At 53.8% G+C, this 19,454-nt stretch overlaps 7 protein-coding genes across 7 annotated transcripts; 3 read left to right on the top strand and 4 right to left on the bottom strand.

The window, feature by feature from the left end:
* Positions 1–244: 244 nt before the first annotated feature.
* On the top strand, positions 245–1,965 carry MRS44_002837 (uncharacterized protein; the record flags this gene model as incomplete). Its single annotated transcript, XM_065622965.1, has 3 exons — positions 245–335; positions 402–1,835; positions 1,901–1,965. The coding sequence occupies 3 exons, from the start codon at positions 245–247 to the stop codon at positions 1,963–1,965; spliced, it is 1,590 nt and encodes a 529-aa protein (XP_065479037.1).
* Positions 1,966–3,033: 1,068 nt separating this feature from the next.
* On the bottom strand, positions 3,034–5,384 carry MRS44_002836 (uncharacterized protein; the record flags this gene model as incomplete). Its single annotated transcript, XM_046272552.2, has 3 exons — positions 3,034–5,110; positions 5,163–5,310; positions 5,372–5,384. 3 exons carry the CDS (start codon positions 5,382–5,384, stop codon positions 3,034–3,036), a joined length of 2,238 nt encoding a protein of 745 aa, XP_046136948.1.
* Positions 5,385–6,553: 1,169 nt separating this feature from the next.
* On the top strand, positions 6,554–7,254 carry MRS44_002835 (uncharacterized protein; the record flags this gene model as incomplete). Its single annotated transcript, XM_046268217.2, has 4 exons — positions 6,554–6,725; positions 6,781–6,871; positions 6,922–7,055; positions 7,106–7,254. 4 exons carry the CDS (start codon positions 6,554–6,556, stop codon positions 7,252–7,254), a joined length of 546 nt encoding a protein of 181 aa, XP_046136947.1.
* A 966-nt stretch (positions 7,255–8,220) lies between these two features.
* MRS44_002834 (uncharacterized protein) lies at positions 8,221–9,151 on the top strand (the record flags this gene model as incomplete). The annotated part of the gene is made up of 2 exons (XM_046275232.2): positions 8,221–8,567; positions 8,617–9,151. 2 exons carry the CDS (start codon positions 8,221–8,223, stop codon positions 9,149–9,151), a joined length of 882 nt encoding a protein of 293 aa, XP_046136946.1.
* A 593-nt stretch (positions 9,152–9,744) lies between these two features.
* On the bottom strand, positions 9,745–12,394 carry MRS44_002833 (uncharacterized protein; the record flags this gene model as incomplete). The annotated part of the gene is made up of 7 exons (XM_065622964.1): positions 9,745–10,101; positions 10,152–10,829; positions 10,911–11,157; positions 11,239–11,340; positions 11,388–11,655; positions 11,807–11,947; positions 12,313–12,394. 7 exons carry the CDS (start codon positions 12,392–12,394, stop codon positions 9,745–9,747), a joined length of 1,875 nt encoding a protein of 624 aa, XP_065479036.1.
* Positions 12,395–13,213: 819 nt separating this feature from the next.
* Positions 13,214–14,710, bottom strand: MRS44_002832 (uncharacterized protein; the record flags this gene model as incomplete). Its single annotated transcript, XM_046268215.2, has 2 exons — positions 13,214–14,581; positions 14,648–14,710. The coding sequence occupies 2 exons, from the start codon at positions 14,708–14,710 to the stop codon at positions 13,214–13,216; spliced, it is 1,431 nt and encodes a 476-aa protein (XP_046136944.2).
* A 589-nt stretch (positions 14,711–15,299) lies between these two features.
* Positions 15,300–16,272, bottom strand: MRS44_002831 (uncharacterized protein; the record flags this gene model as incomplete). The annotated part of the gene is made up of 3 exons (XM_065622963.1): positions 15,300–15,984; positions 16,027–16,118; positions 16,159–16,272. 3 exons carry the CDS (start codon positions 16,270–16,272, stop codon positions 15,300–15,302), a joined length of 891 nt encoding a protein of 296 aa, XP_065479035.1.
* Positions 16,273–19,454: the final 3,182 nt, after the last annotated feature.

Below are 19,454 nucleotides of genomic sequence, written 5' to 3'. Positions count from 1 at the left end.
CCTCTGAAATCTGCGCCCTCGTTCTCATCCTCCGACGACCCTTCTTTGCCTACCTACCCATCCCAAACCCTTTCCTTTAAAAACCGCCACGATTCCCCCCACCACGAGGAAGCGGAAGGCTGCTGAGGCGACGATTACCTCTGCCAACAGAGACGAAACACCCAACAAGAGAATCATCGCCTCAGCCGCCGTGTCGGACAACCACGCCCTGCCCCCGACCCCGGTCACCACGGCCAGCAACCCGATGGATTCGGACGAGGAGTACATGTCGGCTCTTTCGAGCGACGACGAGTTGATGCAGGACGACAGTGGGGACGAGATGTCGGCTGGTGACGGTAACCTTTCTCTTCTAAACAACCACCTTTGCCTTGCTCGTTGCTGATAAAGATTCGATTTAATAGACTTCGATGATGAAGAGTTTGACGAGCCCGATCCCGACTTTGGTTTGGCCAAGGATCTCGATAAGAAGAGACAGGCCGCCCACGTCGTATCCTACAAAGTCTACGAGCCGACCGATATTCAACGCCAACAAGATGACATGATCAACGAGGTCAACATGATCCTAGACATGCAAAAAGAAGACGCGGCCATCCTGCTCCGTTATTTCCGATGGAACAAGGAGCGTCTGCTTGAAGATTACATGGACCGCCCTGAAAAGGTCCTGGAGGCTGCCGGCCTGGGTAACAGCTCGGCGGCGCAACCACAGCTGGAGGTCATCCCCGGCTTTATGTGTGACATCTGCTGCGAGGACGAAGACGGTCTCGAGTCGTTTGCCATGAAGTGTGGTCACCGGTACTGCGTAGAGTGCTACCGCCACTACCTGACGCAGAAGATCAAGGAGGAGGGTGAGGCTGCTAGAATCCAGTGTCCCTCAGACGGCTGCGGTCGTATCCTCGACTCGGCCTCGCTCGACGTGCTTGTGACGCAAGAGCTGTCGGGTCGCTACCAGGAGCTTCTCAACCGGACATACGTCGAAGACAAGGACAATTTTAAGTGGTGTCCTGCCCCTGACTGTCCCAACGCCCTCGAGTGTGGCGTCAAGAAGAAGGATCTCGACAGGATTGTCCCCACGGTCGAGTGCCGCTGCGGCTACAGGTTCTGCTTCGGCTGTCCCAACCCGGATCACCAGCCTGCTCCTTGCGAGCTGGTGAAGAAATGGCTCAAGAAATGTGCCGATGACTCGGAAACGGCGAATTGGATATCGGCCAACACAAAGGAGTGTCCCAAGTGTAATTCGACGATCGAGAAGAACGGAGGCTGCAACCACATGACCTGCCGGAAGTGCAAGTACGAGTTTTGTTGGATGTGCATGGGGCTCTGGTCTGAGCACGGCACCAGTTGGTACAACTGCAACCGGTACGAGGAGAAGAGCGGTGCCGAAGCACGAGATGCGCAAGCAAAGTCGCGAACGTCTCTTGAGCGCTATCTCCACTACTACAACCGCTATGCCAACCACGAGCAATCGGCCAAGCTGGATAGGGACATTGCCCAAAAGACAGAAAAGAAGATGGTGCAGCTTCAGACCGCCTCGGGCATGTCCTGGATCGAGGTTCAGTACCTTAACTCGGCGTCCCAGGCCCTCCAGACCTGCCGACAGACCCTCAAGTGGACCTACGCTTTTGCCTTTTACCTGGCCAGAAACAACCTTACTGAGATTTTCGAGGACAACCAGAAGGATCTGGAAATGGCTGTGGAAGATCTATCCGAGATGTTTGAGAAGCCTATTCAAGAATTGTCCGACCCTAAGCTGAAGGTGGACATCATGGATAAGACCTCGTACTGTAACAAGAGGCGTGTGATTCTCCTCGCCGACACCGCCGAGAACTTGGCCAAAGGTACGTGCAACTTTTGAAAACCCGTGTATTGTTTGTGACAGCATGACTGACTGACCTTTCAACAGGTGAATGGGTTTTTAACTCGGACCTCGTGGCTAACACGACTGCTGGGCCCGCCCCCCGTCGCTAAAGCCGGAGGCAACACCATGGGAAACGCTCCAAAACTCTGCATCATAACAGCGTCCACTGCCCCCAACCAACCAACACTTGGTTGGACGGTATTTTAACCACTGCCGTATTCTGGCCACTCGCTGGATAGGCAAGCACACGGTTGAGATGAGACACCTTGACCTTGCACGAGAAGTTGATATCAGTGCAACAACTATAGACGGCGACATTGCTGTACAGCGACATTCTTAACTAGCCCACAACTGCCACCGTGGTACATGGCTCCTCAGCCTCATTGCCACCTTTCAACACAAATTTGTCTTTACCACCTGTTTTGCAACCCCCCTTTTCTTTGTTGTCCGTCGTCATCAGTCATTCTTACCCATCATGAGAACTAGACGAGGCACGAGGCGTGGGTTTTTTTAGGCGTTGGGCCCACCATAGCTGGAGGCGTTGGCGCGAAGAAGGCGATGATGATGAATGGCTTGGTTGTCCTCTGCAGTGGATGTGGATGGATGATGGGATGGGATGGGATGGGAGGTCTGGGTCTTGGTTCATACATAGATTTGTTACGACATGTTTCTGCAACGCAGTCATCGACATGGATCACGAGGTTTATTCAGCGAGTACATAAAGAAACACATCACATTTACAACTACAGCAAGACAGCTATTTTTCCCCATTGACACGAGTGATTGTCTGACTTGACTGCGAGGCTTTTGTGCTTGCTACCCATTTGTTCACTCCTCGGAAACATCTGAATGACTGCGAATTGGGTATTATTGTAGACCCCTGGGCAAAACTTGGTGCCAAAAAAACGCCTATCTGATATTCTGTCTCCTACACCGACAATGTTCCATTGTGTCTCTCAATACGCACGAGTTTCAACAAGACGCTAACTCCGACCACATGTTGTATGTACCTACAGAACGGCAAGCAATGGGATGCGTTCTGACGGCCAGCAGCTGCAGTACAAGAAATAAAAAAAAAAGCGAAGTAAGAAAAAAGTTGGAGGAATGCCGTGTCGATTAATTCAAGTTTCGCTTCAACGGCCCCATGTGGGGATGCATGAGAGGGAGTTGGCGACGCTCTATGCAAATGCGAAGCGGGAGAGGTTGAGCTTCTTGGGGGGTGCAAGGTCAACTTCGTCTTCATCCTCATCCTCATCGTCACTATCGGGGATGATCTGGTCCTCACTGCCTCGGTTCAATTGCTCCACCTCCTTTAGGTTGACCTTGGGGAGGGGAACGAATGCTGGGTTCACAGGAACGCCTGAGAGGAACTGTCTGTCAAGGCTGTTGCGTGGCTTGGGCAGCTTGGGAGACATGGGACCGCTGAGGGCGCGAGCACCAAGCCGCTGCAGCGGCGTCATTCGCGAAGCGGCAGTCGAAGGCGCGGTTGATGGAGTGGATGCCGCACTGAAGACTGAGGAGCGTCGCGAAGCATCCGAAGCAGGGGTTTCAGTTGGTTTCGAGTATGAGAACTGGCGGAGATTGGGTCGAGAGGGAGTCTCGGAAGGCTTTGAGAGAGGCGCGGTTGATCGAGGAGGAGGCATAGGATCCTCAAAAGATGACATTGGTGTCTGTTCATGTTTGAAGGATGCCTGACTCTCACTGTCGGCTGTGGTAGTGAAACTGTCGCTCGTGGTGGTGGTTTCCTGGCTCTCCCTCTCCTCAAAGACTGAAATGGACTTTCTTGACTTGTCGGCAGGTTTCCAGCCTTCAAAGTCAGGAAGAGCCATAAGCGCCTCATCAAGAGAGTCGTCTGACAGCAAGTATGCATCGCTCTTGGCCCTTCTCGGGCTTCTTCGTAGCTTTGGAGCTGAAAAGAACCTGCTCCTCTCCGGTGGAGAATCGATGGGCTCGGCTTCGTTGTCATCACACAGACGGGCCTTCTTGGGTGGCCTGTTCATAGGATCGGTCGAGGGGGCCGCGGATGAGCTAGACGTCGTTCCCACAGAAGACGTACGTCTTGTGGTGGGAGGGCTTCCAGCAATCCGGGCGAGCATACTGGAGATTGGCTCAGTTCGGCGGCGGTTGAGTCGTGGGGATGATCGCGTGCGGTTGGAAGGACCTGGGGCCGTGGGTCGAGTTGCTTCATCAAGATAGGGCCTGGGCAGAGGGAACACCCGGGGGACCAATCCTCCTCCGGTAATTTGCGAAACTCGTTGAGGGTCGACTTCGAAGCAATTGGGATCCATCTCACCCATAGGTATCCGTTGGTGACCCTTGAAGTATGAGTTGATAGGCTTCATCGGCGGAGGCTCATCGACAGCACTAGAAGTTGTCTGTGAATGTCTTCTCTTGGACGGCGTCAGAGGGAGAATGATGGGCATCTTGGTGATGGGATTCATATCACCCTTGGCCACCGCCCGTGCAACCTCGGGCTCCACAAAGGCTCCAATGAAGGGCATCTCCTCAGCAGTCCGCGTACCATCCAGGTCAGTGAGGTGAACAAGCTGCTTCTTGTTGGGACAAAAGACCCATTGGTGCAGGAAGGTCAATTCGGCCTGGTAGAACTGGGTCAAGTAGTTTTCCGAAATTCGCTTGCCCTGGAATTGAAGCATGCGCACCACTCGTTCGGGAGCTTTGGTCTTGCGGAGCATTCGATATGCCGTCTTCAAACCAACACTTGGAAGACCATCCAGATAGTCGCATCCACTGAAGATAGCCATTCGTCGAAACTCGGTATCGGACCATCCTGTCAAAGAAACCTCCCGACAGGCGCAGAAATCCTTGCGATTGATCTCGATACAGTTTCCGTACTGGTCCAGCTTGGTCAAAAGCTTCTTGGCGCCAAACACGAGGAGATCAGAGTCGTCCGAAATGATGCCGTGGATCAGACCCTGTCGTTCGAGGTAGACGAGTTGTGCATCGGCTTCGTAGGGGGCGACAACGTAGGGAATATCAAGCTTCTTCAGCTGCTGGATAAGAGCGGATGCCATCTCGGGGGTGATGTCGATGCATTTCTGAAACTCCTGAGTGGCCTGAGCAGGCTTTCCAGCTCGAAGGAGCTCCATGGCCACCTTCTTCTTGTCATCTCTCTTCTTGGCACGTGAATCCTCGGTGGCAGCTTTGCTGGGCAGATAGTCGCCGTCGAATACCATGTAGGGGGTGACACCGAAATGGCGGAGCATGCGGACACGCATCATGGCAGCATTGATGTACCTGGAGAGTCTCAATTACTTCTGTCCACATCCACTGGCGTGAGAAAACTTACTTCTGTGTCGGCTTGCCCTGTCCAAGCTCCAAAGCACAACAATAGGCTGCACGATGAAGCCATCCGTACGCGTCGACACCCAAGGTTTGTCCATCATATTTCTTGAGCTCCGTTGGCTTTTGGATAGACTTGAGAAGCGGCAGAAGTCCTGACAATAGGTCAATATCATATGTTCGAGGTGATTGAGGAGCTATTGGTGTGGACCGTACCGGTTACACCCATCTTGAAGGTCTCGTGTCAGGGTCGGTGGCGATGGCAGGCCGCCGAGCTTGCACTCGCTGCCCCCGGCAGGGACTCGGGCAGCTTCAAGCCAGGCGGGTTCGGAGTTGCATACGTTAACAACGGCACATTGAGGTGAGCTAAAGGACGCGTCGAAAGGCTGGTTGGCACGCGATGTCGGGTCAGCAGCAAGTCCGAGGCGAGGAGGAGCGTGAATCAGGCGAGCGGGAAGACAAGCCCGGGATGAGCTAAAGGGCGAGGCAAAGACGAATGCGAGAGAGAATGTCGTGAAAAAGCTCAAGGCGTAGTCCGGGGTCAAAAGTTGATCAAGTCTGATGTCCAAAGGCGGTGGGGATAGGACGAAGGATGTTTTGTGTGGGAGCTGGAGGCTCGGCGGGCAGGCAGGGTACATCGGCTAAGTTCGTCTGCCCCTGCCTGGGACGCGACGGGACTGGGACAGTGGAGGACCCAACGGGGCCCCCTGAAGCAGCGGTTTTAATGGGCGCGTCGATAGGCGCGCTGCCGTCGTTTTCAACCACTAAGACTGCTGGGAAAGGATTAGTTCCCGCCGCACTGGCATTTCCCCAGCAACCTGACCCCGCCATGACGATGCGACTTTTGAACGCCAAACGCGAGGGAGGATCTTGAAAGATGGCGTCTGATAGGTAGTTGTTGAATTTGACAGTAAATGGATATGATAAATTAATGGATTCTAATGTATATCTGATCTCGGCGCGGAACACGGCCCTGGAAACCCAACCGTTGCTGGTTCTAGAAGATCCTTAACCGAGACATGAATTAAGTTGAGATCCAATCTATGGCACATGGGCTCAAGGTCCACTATGAATGGCAACGGCTACATGGCCTCAAAGATGGCAAAGTCAAGAACCAAAGAGAAAAACCCACGTAGTCGATGCGTTATTCATGTTTTTTGTTGTTGACTCACCAGCCTCCAATATCAACACAGCTGAGGCACGTACAAAAACACATGTTCTTCACCTGCGGGCAGCTGCAACCAATTTAACCCCGGCATATACCCGCCACTTTATGGGCTGTACACCGACAACCAGTGGAGCACCAAAAAAGACCCCGACGAAAAAAAAATCCTTGCAGAGGCACAGCGCAACTTATACAGGATAAAGGAACTTCATCTGCTCAACACACCAGTCAAGATGCCTTCTACGCTCAGCAAGACCCGAAAGCAAATCTCCAAGAAGAGGAATGGAGTTGTTAATGCTCTTCATGAAAAGTCGAGGGACTCGATGCGCCTTCACAAGGCCGGTGTGAGAGATCAGCGCATTGAGAAGCTGGCCGCCGCGAGGAGCAGAAAGGAGCAGCCACTCGGTATGTGACTTGGAGCAGAAATTTTGAGATGTACTCATAACTGACTTGCCTGTAGTTGAACGTGTTGCCTTTTTCCAGCAGGCCCTGCGTGTCAAGGAGAACAAGGGTGTTCCTGAACTTGAAGAAATCCAGCGCATGATTCACTCGTAGGTTTCCAACGTCAAACCATCTCGGCATTCCCTGACAGACGTTTTAGATATGTTCGTCAATATGATGAGGAGTACAATACTGTTAAGAAGACTCGCCGCCCTGGTCGACCTGCCAGTGCCAGGGAGGACCTTCTCAAGGCCAAGATTTCCACTCTCGAGGACGAGTACAAGGGTGGATTCGGTAAGCTGCCTCGTTAACATCAGTCGTGGCAATGCTAATGACATGTATAGTGCTACCTGATCTTCTAGATGCCGACACTGTCAACTCCCTCCATCTTTGGGAGGGCTCTTGGTCGTATCTCCCCCAGTTGAAATGGGCCAAGGTCAACAAGGAAGGCCAGGTTCGCCCGACCGCCTTTCCTACTGGCAGCACCAACTGAAGGCCTGATTATTGGGAGCTTTCGAACGACAAGAAACGTCGGTGTCACAGATACTGACTACCCCTGAGTCTCAAGATCTCTGAAGGGCACTTTATGGGATCTAGACTGACTCAACCACCAAAAAAATTGCTACCTCGGACCACTAAAGCAATCGAAGTCCGAGAACGATACCCCGAGTCTTGGTCTGAGTGATCTTGGCTCATCTTGTCCAACTTTTTTGATGTTGCCCGCAATTGGCGGATACGCCCAAGTCCTTCACGATAGACCTGCCCAGGTTTCATGCCAGCTTCAAAACCAGACACAATGGGCTGTTTGAGACAGGTATCAACTGCCTGGCGTCCGGCATGTTTGATAGGCGACAACTTAGGCAAGTTGAGGGACCCGGCGGACCTGGACGGGCCTCTCGTCAGATGTCTCACTTCCGGTCCTGGTTTAACCAAGCTTGATATTTAATCTTGAGCAGCTATGGGGTTTCCAATTGCTGGGTTTATACTGGAGCACCTTGTGCTGGACGTTGGGGATACACACAGGCACATGCACATGAATTGATGAGATAGACACGTGGGAACACAGCGAGGAGCGAATTGATGAATAAAAACACCTTAGCCTTTCCATATTCAAATTCTCGACTTGAATTAGCCTCTTTTGCAGCCAAAACCCCAGTCAAAATGAAGTCATCAATCAAAACTCGGCGAGTCGTAGAGGAAAGAGAGCCACGTGATCGCCACGACCCCCGCAGTGGCCCGGAAGATCCCTCCAGTCTGAACCCGGGCAAATTGTTAGCGGGCGAAGTCGTCCCGTGTCAGTGCCAAAAAAATTCAGAGGGTGGAGAAGGAAGCTTGAAGCATTTCGCATCTCATTCTTGTACAACAAAAAAAAAATCAACATCAGGTCATTCCAATTCTCCTCCCCCTCAACACCAATTCCTCCTTTTTTGCTCTTCCTCTTTTTTAATACCCAGTCACAATGTTCTCCGCTCGATTCGTCGCTAGGTCGGCGCCCCGCGTCGTCGCCCGCCTCTCTGGCGCCGCCCTCCGACAGACTGCCCGCCCCAGCACCTTTGTCAAGGCTTCCTCTCTGCGACCTGCCGCTTCTGCTTTCTCTACCACCGGCTTCCGGAGGGCTGCTGCTTCTGAGACCGACGGCGAGCTCTCGGCCAAGCTTGAGAGCGAGATCCAGATCGAGGAGGATATGAAGGCCAACGAGCAGGACCCCGCCAGCATCAAGGACTTCCTCAACAACAGCGCCTTTGAGCTCATCGACACCCCCGGACAGGAGGTTGTCAAGCTCGTCCGCAACTTTGGCGAGGAGAAGTGAGTATTTACAGATCCAATTGGCTTTGCAACACTAACATCTCTCAAGGATCACCGTCAGCTTCTCCATCGCCGACATCACCAACTACGACCCCTACGCCGAGGAGAACGCCCTCGAGGAGGAGGGTCTCGAGGAGGACCCCAGCCACCAGCGCAGCGCCCAGTCCAGCGGCCGCGCCAACGAGGAGATTGACGAGGAGCTCGAGGACGACCTTGAGGATGAGGCCGCCGCCCCCATCAACCTGTCCATCGTGATCGAGAAGCCCGGCAAGACCGAGGGCGCCCTCAACATCGACGCCACCGCCCAGGATGGCAACGTCGTCGTCGAGAACCTCTTCTACTACGCCGACGCAAAGGTCGCCAAGGTCGAGTCCCCTGAGGCCGCCCAGAAGCGCGCCGACGTCTACCCCGGTCCCCCCTTCGGCAGCCTCGACGACGACCTCCAGCTCCTCATGGAGCGATTCCTCGAGGAGCGGGGCATCACCCAGGCCCTCGCCGTCTTTGTCCCCGACTACGTCGATGTCAAGGAGCAGCGCGAGTACACCCGGTGGTTGAGCAACGTCAAGGCCTTTATTGATGCTTAAAGGGCTGCTAGCAGTCGAAAATGATGAGATTCACAAGAGAAGAAGAGCAAGATGGAGTCTTTGAAACGGAAATCTTGTGTTGAATGAATGGGAAATGCCGCTCTTGTTGTACAATAGGATGAGATCCAACGAGGTCAAACTACATGTCAAGATATGTGTAACGATATGAATGTGTCTCTGCTTTAACCACCTTAAGCTTACTCGCTCCCAAGTATGTTATACATTATGATATTGTGAACAACCTTTTCGACATGAATGTGATGAATTGAGAACCTTGCTATCTACAACAAGCAACAGTCCCTGACCGAATAACAACTCCTACAACTCCGATTAACGAGTGCGCAAGCCCGCCATGCATCCGCTGCCCCGTGGTCAGTCAACCACCGCAACTCGACCACCCCGTGCTACACCTCGGCGCAATGAGTCTATCTATTCCAAAGGTGCCTTTCTGACACGCGAAAAAAAAAAAAAAAAAAAAAAGTGTACGGTGTAAACCAAAACAAGCATGTCGACTTCACCCTTCCGTGTTCTGGGACAAGAGCTTCTGATCCTGGCCCTTATCTGATATCCTTCCCCAAAATGGAATTGGTCGTCTACAAAACACCCTCAAGTGACCACTCACCCTTCTGGGCCCTCTCGAGGACCTCTTGGCCCTTATCGGTGAGATCCGGCTTGCCGTCATTGCCTGTGACGTGCTGGAAAAAGACGGGTTGCCATGTCTCGTTCTTGGCCTCGCGCTGACGGGCCTTTTCACGTTGAGCCTCTTCCAGCTCTACCTTGACCTGAGTAGCCTTGCCGTATTGCTTGGCATGAATGGCCTCAGTAACACCGCCCCAAAGGGTCAGCGACTCATTGGGCAGCTGCTGCTCCTTGGGTGGGATGACCTTGGGTGCGACGTTGAGAGGTTCGATATCGATAATAGTAAACTGCTCCTCAACAGGGACCGATTTCTGCAACAGTTAATCTCCATTATGACAGACCAGCGAGAATAGCCACTTACAACAGGTCTGGGGCCCAGAGTGAAAATGACCTTCTCTTTCCATGGGCCACTCAACCGGGCGAGCACGTCCTCGTCGGGAACATCCTGCACCCGAGTCTTGGTATCGTTCTCGGGATCGTACTTGAAAACAACACCATCGATCTTGTTCGTCGTCCGTCCCAGCCAGCCTTCCTCAATATAGTGCAGGATGACCTTGATCTTGGTCTTGGGGCAGGTGATGTAAGCCATCTCACTAACAGAGACGCTCAAGGCTCCGCGAAGAAGGCCACCTAGGTGAGCCGCGGGGTGCGTAAGCTGGTATGTCTCGCCGTCGCGCTTATCAAGGCTGATAAAGATGCCCATGTTGTGCTCGCCGGGGAGGACCTTGACCGAGGTGCCAGTGAACTTGGCCGTGATCTGATCGAAACCGCGGGCGGTGATGCCCTTCTCGGGGCAGGTGACGTGGAAAGCGCTAACGGGAGGGTGATGGGATGTCTGTTCGGTGAGGTATGAGACACGGACGAGCTTGGTGTCCTTGGAGCTGCCATGTTGGGGCACAGAGAGTGACACGGATGATGCATTCTTGTCGCCCTTGGCCGCCACCTTCAAGTTCGATAAGCTGCCCTTGGGGGTGCCATTGGTCTTCTGAAGACCCGAGGTCTCGATCCTGGGTGCATTGTCTTCGGTTTCCCAATTGCACTAGACCACTGTCAGTCTCTCTGTCCTCTCAAAGATGGCCTGTTTCTCGTTGTGGCGGTGTGTCGACTGTATATCACGTACCCTGAAGAACTCGCCCAGGCACGAATTGTAGGGCTTGCACGGCTTTCCCTTGGCATATTTCAAGTCCTTGGTGAGCCAGAAGCGTACGACTTCGAGCATGCGGTCGAGGGCATCGTCCGAGGTGCCGATGGCGATAAAGGCATTGGGGGCATCGAGATAGGTCCAGTATTCCAGGTTCGGGGTGGGCTCGAGCAGCTGCGACGGCAGCGAGAATCTAACTGCTGCAAGGTCTGAAACGCCGATGAACCTGTCGCGCAAGAAGCGGTCAGCATTGAAAATCTCGAGATATCCATTTCGAACCCGTCTGGTCGTGAGTCTGGCCCTTCACCTCCACCGCCATGCTCCGCTCGATGGGGAGGTGGGAGCTCCGACCTCGCTGACAAGGGCAAGCTCCATCTCTCCCTGGAGGGGTGAAGGAAAGCGGTGGAAGCTATCGCAGCAGAAGGGGATCCTCGATAGCATGAGTGCCTCTCTTACTTTTTCAGAATACCCAAAAACGTGCGCAACTTGGATCCATCGGTCTGCGGTTCATCAGGCGTGTCGGCCGTGGGTGGCGGTGTCGATGACGACATCCTCGTCGTAGGACTCGATAAGCTGGGCTGGGCGAGGAAGCTGGGTGAGGAAGCTGGGTGAGGAAGCTGGGTGAGAGGCGCTGCGGTGCGAGAGGGCAGCTTGTGGTGGCTGTTGGGGATAGGCTGCTGGATGCCTGGAGGAGGGGGCGGCAGCGCCGATGGTAGGATGATGACTTGTCGTACGGTGGATGTAGGAGGTAAGAGGAGAAAAGAGACAGATAATGAAGGTGTGGGAGAGAGAGAAAAGGGAGGAAGAAAAAAAAGTCTCGAAGGTTGCAGACTGAATCGCAAAAAGTTAAGAAAGGGAAGCGGGCGGTACTGTACCTAAGCCCAAGTGACGTTTTTGGCGGGGTGGGTGCCAGGTGCCCGCGGTGTTGGAGCAAGGGACCGGAGGTACCTCTGCCGCCGCCTTGTCCTTGCGCTCACGGCAGGTACCCTGCGTCTTGCCGTGAGGTGCTTCTAGGCCTGGTCACTTGAGCCAAAACGGCCAGGGAACGTGCGTCGAGCGCTACGGTCTGGTGGGGGAAATGGCGAGACGGGATATTTATGTTGAGGCTACCTAGGTATCAAGGGGCAGAAGACCAGGTACTGGTAGAGTAAGGGGAATATGTACTTGTACTGGCAGATGACAGCAATGTCTCTCCTGTTGGTTGCCTGCTGAAACCATCACCAGAGACTGCAACTCACCTCACTCTTCACACTCAACGCACAATGTGAAGCCACAGCGTGATCGACAACATGGGTGTTCACTCTCAGCGATAACTAGGCCCTTTTCCTCTTTGTTTGATAGTAGTAGCAGCCCCTTGTCGACGAGCCAATCATCAGCGCACATGGGTAGAGCCTCTGGCTTTCATCCCATCCATTCACCCATCCGATAATAAAGGAAGCGGGATTAATTATCAAAGGAGCCATATTGGACTATCGCACCGAGCCCGTCTCATCTCGTCAAACAGCTGAAGCACGGGTCCTGAGTGGCTGTCTTGTATGGATATGGTTACCCTGTCGACTGACAGATCGTGATATCTTTTCCTTGATATAGGGATCACATGGAGTGAGAGCAACGAAGTGGGTGTCCACTTCTGCCTGTTCTTCTACCTACCGATCCATGCCCCCTTTCCACAAACTTGATCAGGTCACTCAAACACTAATTGGAAACAATCATGTCTTTTCGGTAAGTTTTACTATTATTTTGTTCGTGCTTGGCGTGTACTGTTATTCCGCAACGCCCACCTATCGTTGCGTCCTGACCTTCTTGTATGAATGCAACATGTGATGAATGCCTCTACTCCATGAGCTTTTCCATGTAGTGTGCCCTAGGTATCATGGATGCATGACAAGACCCATAAATGTATCTCCTGGTTATGCAGGACAACAGCAACAACAACAAAAAAGGAGGGAGGAGAACGACAAACCCTGAAAGCACTATGCCGCAGCATCGTCCTCAGCTCACAACCTCTAGTACCAAGAAATATGTTCGACAAAATGCAAAGGTGTACGCCGACGCCATGTCCATGGAAGCCTTTTGGCACTTCTAATAAATGCAGCCAAAGCCTCCCTATCCGTATGTTTTCCCCTGGTATCCTAAGTGACTGTCCTCAACGCCCGGTGCATCATGGTCGGCTTCGAGAAAAGTGAGTGTGTGTTTTTTGCGCACCACGCTCAGCCCGAAACATGTGTCGTTAAATCATGAAGAGTTTGAAAGATGCCGTGGAAAGATTCATCGATGGAGAATCATTTCTGGCTGCTGTTCCAGGCGCTATCATCAATGTACGTCTCCCATTCTTCGAGAACGTTCTTAGCTGGAGAGTCAGATTCGCCTTGGTTATCGCCTTGGTTGTTCCAGCCCATAATCGCGAAGGGGTCTGGGTATTGCTCGTCCCTAGAAGCGGCCGTGATCTCACCCTCCTTAAGGGGTTTGGTATCAGGGGTGTAGCCAAAGAACTGGTTCGCAGCATCCGCGCCAGGATCCAAGCTGAAACTCTGGGCTGGCCACAGTTGAGGCTCGTTGTACATGGACGTGCCATAGGCATTGCTGAGACCAACGCCACCCAGAAACATCCTCGCTTCAGCAGGTAGCTGTGTAGTAAATGACGAACTCTCCGAGTTGAAGCCGCCCCTAACACTGTAAGATTGAGATTGTGTGGCTCCAAATGTCGACCCGTGGCGAGACCGAGGTGTCTCTGGGTGGGACATGGACCCAGGAGTAAGAGCTGGGGGTGACATGGGGCCGTCGTTCCTGGCCTCGGTAGGGGATACTGGTAAGCTAGCTGTGGATGGATTTCTCTCGTTGTTTTGTTGCCCGTTGTTTTGTTGCCCGTTGTTTTGTTGCCCGTTGTTTTGTTGCCCGTTGTTTTGTTGCCCGTTGTTTTGTTGCCCGTTGTTTTGTTGCCCGTTGTTTTGTTGCCCGTTGTTTTGTTGCCCGTTGTTTTGTTGCCCGTTGTTTTGTTGCCCGTTGTTTTGTTGCCCGTTGTTTTGTTGCCCGTTGTTTTGTTGCCCGTTGTTTGGCTGCCCGTTATTTGCTTGTCCGTTATTTGGCTGCCCGTTGTTTGGTTGTCCGTTGTTTGGTTGTCCGTAATTGATCGGGTGGAACTGCATGTTGAAAGGCGGCTCGCCAACACTTGGGACTCGTGGAGTCGCCTGTTGCGACTGAAGCGTCTGCGGTACGGGGAAGCCCTGACCGGTGGACCACTGCTGATGAGAAGCAGCCCTAACCCGACTCTGGACGTTGGGGAAGAATTGATCAAATGTTGTGTTGATCTCGTTGTTGCGCCAGTCGTTGTCAGTAGCAGAGAGCAGCTTGGACATAGCAACCCTGTTACTCAGATACGCGTCGACTCTAGCATTGAGCTCTGGGTTGGCGGTTTGCATGTGTGGATTGAGGAGCCGGTAGGAGCGGGGGAAGTCGTCGTCCTCTTCCTCGTACATTTCCTCCTTCATGACGATCTCCTCGGTAATGCGAAAGGCCTTGCCCGTTCTCTTCTTGTGGATGTCGCTGGCGTTGCGGGCTGACTGGACCCGTGCCTCGATGCTCCGATCTGCGCGCCTCGAGGCGGCGATGTATGCGCGTTCCTGATTCTCGGAGTGGGAACGTTCGGTGGTCTTTACCAAGAGGCTTTGGGTCAGTCATGTCTGTTGTGCTAGGCCAGCGGGGAGGGGCTCCCTTACCCTGCGCGTAGGCGGCTGTGTCTTTTCACCAGCGTCTTGGGATTCGCGAGTTCTCTTGGGCATTGTAAAGAGTGAAGGGTGTGGTGTTACTTGAGTTGAGTGAAGTTGAAAGACTGGTTCAGAAAGAATCTTAGGTACACCCCGCCTGGACTCTGCAGGCGGAGGGTTGCCAAGGATGTGTACTGTTCGGTAGCTGTAGATGTGGATGGGATGGAGAAGCTGAAGTCGGGTCTGCCGAGGGTTGATATATGGCGAGTCCGAGAGACGTATTTCGGTATTTCCCCTCTGTTGTTTGGAAAGATGCTAAGCTATCCCGTTCTTGGCGTTAAATCGGAGTGTGCAAGGCGACAATATCTCTGCATGTGGCTGAAATCGAGGGTTTGTTGGATGGTTTAGATTCCGTAGCTTGTGGTTGGTAGTCGATGGAATTAAGCTTGAGGATGCAGCAGAAAGGACCGCCAAACTGCAGGAGGTATCCAAAGTAGATATGGAGATGCAGGAATAAGAACCGACAAGCGGGCAACAAGAGGGCAAAGCAAGCCGGCAGGGCCGTACTTTGGGTTATATACGGACAGGGCAGGACAGCCACAAACCACACCCACAGAAGCACTCTCCTGCGGAAGAAGAAAAAAGAGACATCTCATCTCACGTCTCAGGCGCCAAAAGGACGTGTAGCTCGATCCGAGAGCGATCGAGCGACGTTGAATCGAGCGTAGCTATGACGATCGATCTCGATGAGAAGGTCGCTGTTAGCGCCTGAGCCATGGCACATGTACTGCCCCGTATCGAGAGCTCGAGCCACCAGGAGCCACCAGGAGGCCTGCACATGCCCCGCCGGACCACCTCCGACCACCCCTGAGTGGCTCATTTCGGCCCACCCCCAGCGCGAGCCGCTGCACCACCATTGATTGACCTTGGTGCACCCAAGCTTCAAGGAAGCTGGAGGGTGAAGTCGGGATGGATGGATAACAAAAAGATGGCGACGGGAACGAATGCCATGCATTTCTGCATCTGCTACTGTACCATATTCCGGGACGGCAGCAAGAGGCAATATGCAGAAAAGCCACACAAGACGCCCTTGAGCTTGAGGTCTTGCAGTCCAAGTCGCCCTGCATGGGATTTGGTCCTCTCCGCCAGGCCACATGCATCTAACACTGGACGCCTCGAAACTGGCTTGGTCAATAGGCCGAGCCGGGGAGTTGCGAATCAGACTTGCCTGGGTGAAAGAAGACAGGGCCTCACTGTCAATGCAAGCTCTCCCCCAGCCGCTGCCATATCTGGCGAGAGGATTGCAAAGTGCGCGGCCGCCCATGCCATCCAAGGTTCCATTGTCTTGCCTAGGTTATCTTGTCTTGCAGTTGGAGCCCATCAGAACTTACATCCCCTTCGCCAGGTTGCAATCATAGTTCTGCGTTGTGCCAGAACTCTCTTCAAAGAACCCTTCGGGTGGCATCCCTGTCACCATGCCGTTCTATCACAACCTCAGTCTTGCCGTTTTCCTGCGGTCTCACCAGGAACTCTTGAGCAACCTGGACGCCTGGCAACCCGTCTGGCCTGGCTCTATCTCCATCTGCACTGGCACCGCACTCGCCGTAGTGAACCCGGTGTGCAAGGCCATGCTGCATTGCACCAAGGCACCCCGTTAGCATCCTAAGCTGCTGGCATGTCCAGGATCTGTCAGGCAGACTCCCCTTTTTCCCGGTGAGGAGGTGGAGTGGCCTCCATACGATGGGGAAAAGTGTTCCGTCTCTGCAGACCGCTGATAGCGTGCTGCGTGGGCTTTGACTCTCGTCTCCATAATCTCTTGGTAGAGGCTATCCAGTCTGAGTTGCCGCGGCCTTCCCATCGCAGTGAGACTAGGCCATCGGCCGATAAGACATTGCTCCTTGAACCCACGTTTTGTAGACTCGGCTCCCCAGATCGTGATCTAGAGAAAGAACCATCAAAACAAACAATCGGCTGCTTTGGTCTATTCCCATCTGAAATCTACTATGGCAAACGTGAACTGGACGGAGCAACTCTTCCGACTGGGGGACTGGCACTATCAGATGTCAACCCTGCGTGGTAGTCAGCCAGAGAGGGGCTTGTCCGGCACAGACAGCAATGGGTGCAAAAGAATGGGACGTTCATCCAGGGAAATGTTAGCTTAGGTGCCGCATCGTGACCCAGTTCCTTGTTTTCCATGAGTTTTCCCCTTGCTCCATTGGACTTCCAGCCGGTTCCGTTTTTTGCCACTTCCCCAGCTTCCGAATTCGTGCATGCTTCGTGGCATTGTCTGGCCTCCATGGCACAATAGCACGGCATGGCGCGGGAAAGTTATGGCGAGGTGAGCCGTTGGTGGGACTGGGCTTCGTACCGTACCTATGCAGCAGTCAATCGATAAGACGCTGCTCCTCGATCCAGCGACGTTGTTCCCGCATCAGGGCATCGTCAGGGACGCGTTAGTAGCGATGGAGAGCGTTGAGGGGCTGAAGCAAAGGAGCTCGCACATCGCAATACCATCGGCCCCGACACCACCAAGGCGAAATGGGTGATCCAGACAGGTGGTGCCGTTGGCAGGGAATCGCGCCGCAGGTGTGCCCAAGCTGGCCAAGGCCCCATGGGAGGGGACGGAGCTGGTCTAGGCCCTGGAGAACGGTGGGGGCCAGGGCCGTCCACTTCCTCCTGACGGCCCATGACGATTAAATGAGTTGCCGGCCGGCCCTTGGTGATTCTCTCCTAGCGCCCGAGAGGTATCGGGGCCGTGGATGACCGTGAATTCGGCATGTACACATCAGGTGTTGATGCTGGCCATCGTAGGGCTGTAATGCCACGAGGAAAGCAATGCAAGTTACACGCAAGTGACAGGCTGATGCTTCACCCTCCACGATTGAAACGGATTAAACTGAATCTTTGAACCAGGCTGAGCTGGGCTAGGATCTCGTGGGAGATGCGTGTAGATGGATGGAGTGGAGGACCTACGAGGACCCCGCCAACCTGACCTAAAAGCTTCTAGCTGGGAAACCGCCATCAGCGCTACCTTCCTGCGAATCTCCAGCGACCAACCACGCAGCTCCTTCTTGATACAAGCTCCCAGCGCATCCGACCATCCTCATATTCACCACAATCAGAGAAACATTCTCTTCTTCTCCCTTCCCTTTCATCCCCATGCCCAAACTGCGGGCCATGCTATGCCGTAAGACGGCGGTCAACCTGTCGCAATGATTGCGCGGTTCAAGGAGAGGGTTGACCGATACCCCTCTTGTTGCCCGAGGCTCACAGGATGCATTCCGCAAACATGCACGGCGGCTACGAAGCAGGTCGTGAAACCAGAGCAACAGAATCAATCAGGCGAGTTGGTCTGGTATCCCGCTTTGATATTGTACCTCGAACGATTGCCCTGCTTTCCTTGATCCTGAACATCTTGTTGCTCCTTGGCTGTGAGTCGTGGTTGGATCCCTGCCTCTTTAGCCCGGACCTTTCTCTCCGGCACACATTCCCCGAGTTGCTGTGATGGCTCTCTGCTGAGGACCACGAGCTGGTACATGGAGGTACAAAGCTGCACTAACAAATTCCCCCTGGTTGCAGCAAAGCTCATGCTAGACTCGTTTCGGGCGTGATGTGCCAAGTTTCCTGTCCTCGGCGCCCTGAACCACGCCTCACGCCACGCCGAGCTCTCGTTTCACAAGCCACACTTGATCATGATGGGAATTACCTGCGTCCTGGGCCAAAGTCGACAGACATTCCCATCCCAACTCATTATTCCCGACTTCGCAACTGACCTGACGCCTCAGTATGACGTCGCCAGCCCCGACAGCATTGGCTCCCGTCCCCAGGGTCTCCGAGAGTTAATCTCTGCGCTACTTGCAGATCCCGCACACCATCCAATGATCTAACGCTGATGTCGCTATGATGAAGCTGTAACGCAACCCAGCATGACTGTCATGGGACGCGCTGTCGCGTAGAAGGGTGGTGAGAGGCGACGGCGTGCTACTGTACGCGTGCACATTCGCCGCTACCCCGGATCTTCCTGAACTGCAACTCGAGGTTTGACAGAAGCTGGCAGACAGACAGGGCAGGGTAGGGCAGGCAGGGCCGGGCAACCTTGCCAACTGAGTTCCAGAAATCTGGAGCCTGCAGACCACCATCTTGGCGAGCGGCCGCCAGCGCGAGTTCCCGGTCGTGGCGACTTCAACAGTTAGACGGACGTCCCCTCTACAGTATCACTCCAAACTCTCTTCATTCAGTTGAAGGGATTGTGATTTGTAATCCCCTCGCTTGGTTGAGTAGCAAGCACCCTTCTTGCACGGCAATTCCAAGCTCCGGGTGGAAGGAATTACATCAGAATCGCCGCGATGTTCTTGGGTACTAAAGTTCCCTCGACCTGGACTCGAGAGTTCTTTTCCCGAGAACCCTATCACGGCCGCGTACTGTATCTCCTCACGCCAAAGACTCGACCAGTGACAGACAACATGTGAAGTGCCCGAGGCAAACCGCGGAGAGATGGTGTTGGGGCGACGAGGCCGGATAGATTGGCGAGATCTTGCCCACCGAACATCCACTCTTGACCTTGACCTTGAGCCACCGGCCTCTGCCCTCATGCCATCTACAGTAAGATTCAGACATGCCAGGCCCGGCATGAGCCCCTTGATGGCCTGGATGGACACTGTCATCTGACTGGCGAAGCTCCCTTTGCAAAAGACAAAGTTGACTCTTGCTGGGCGCCATCCACAGCAGTAGGAAATCTCCGTCGAGGGATTACCAGAGACGTATACTGACTGGTGGGGGACAAAATACACGAGACTGAATTGTCACCTCCCTGAGTCTC

Source organism: Fusarium solani (genome assembly GCF_023522795.1).
Source record: "Fusarium solani strain SB1 chromosome Unknown bctg00000001, whole genome shotgun sequence".
Lineage (NCBI taxonomy): Eukaryota > Fungi > Ascomycota > Sordariomycetes > Hypocreales > Nectriaceae > Fusarium > Fusarium solani.
Note: the sequence above shows the minus strand (reverse complement) of the source record. Positions and strands in the feature narration are given on the sequence as shown.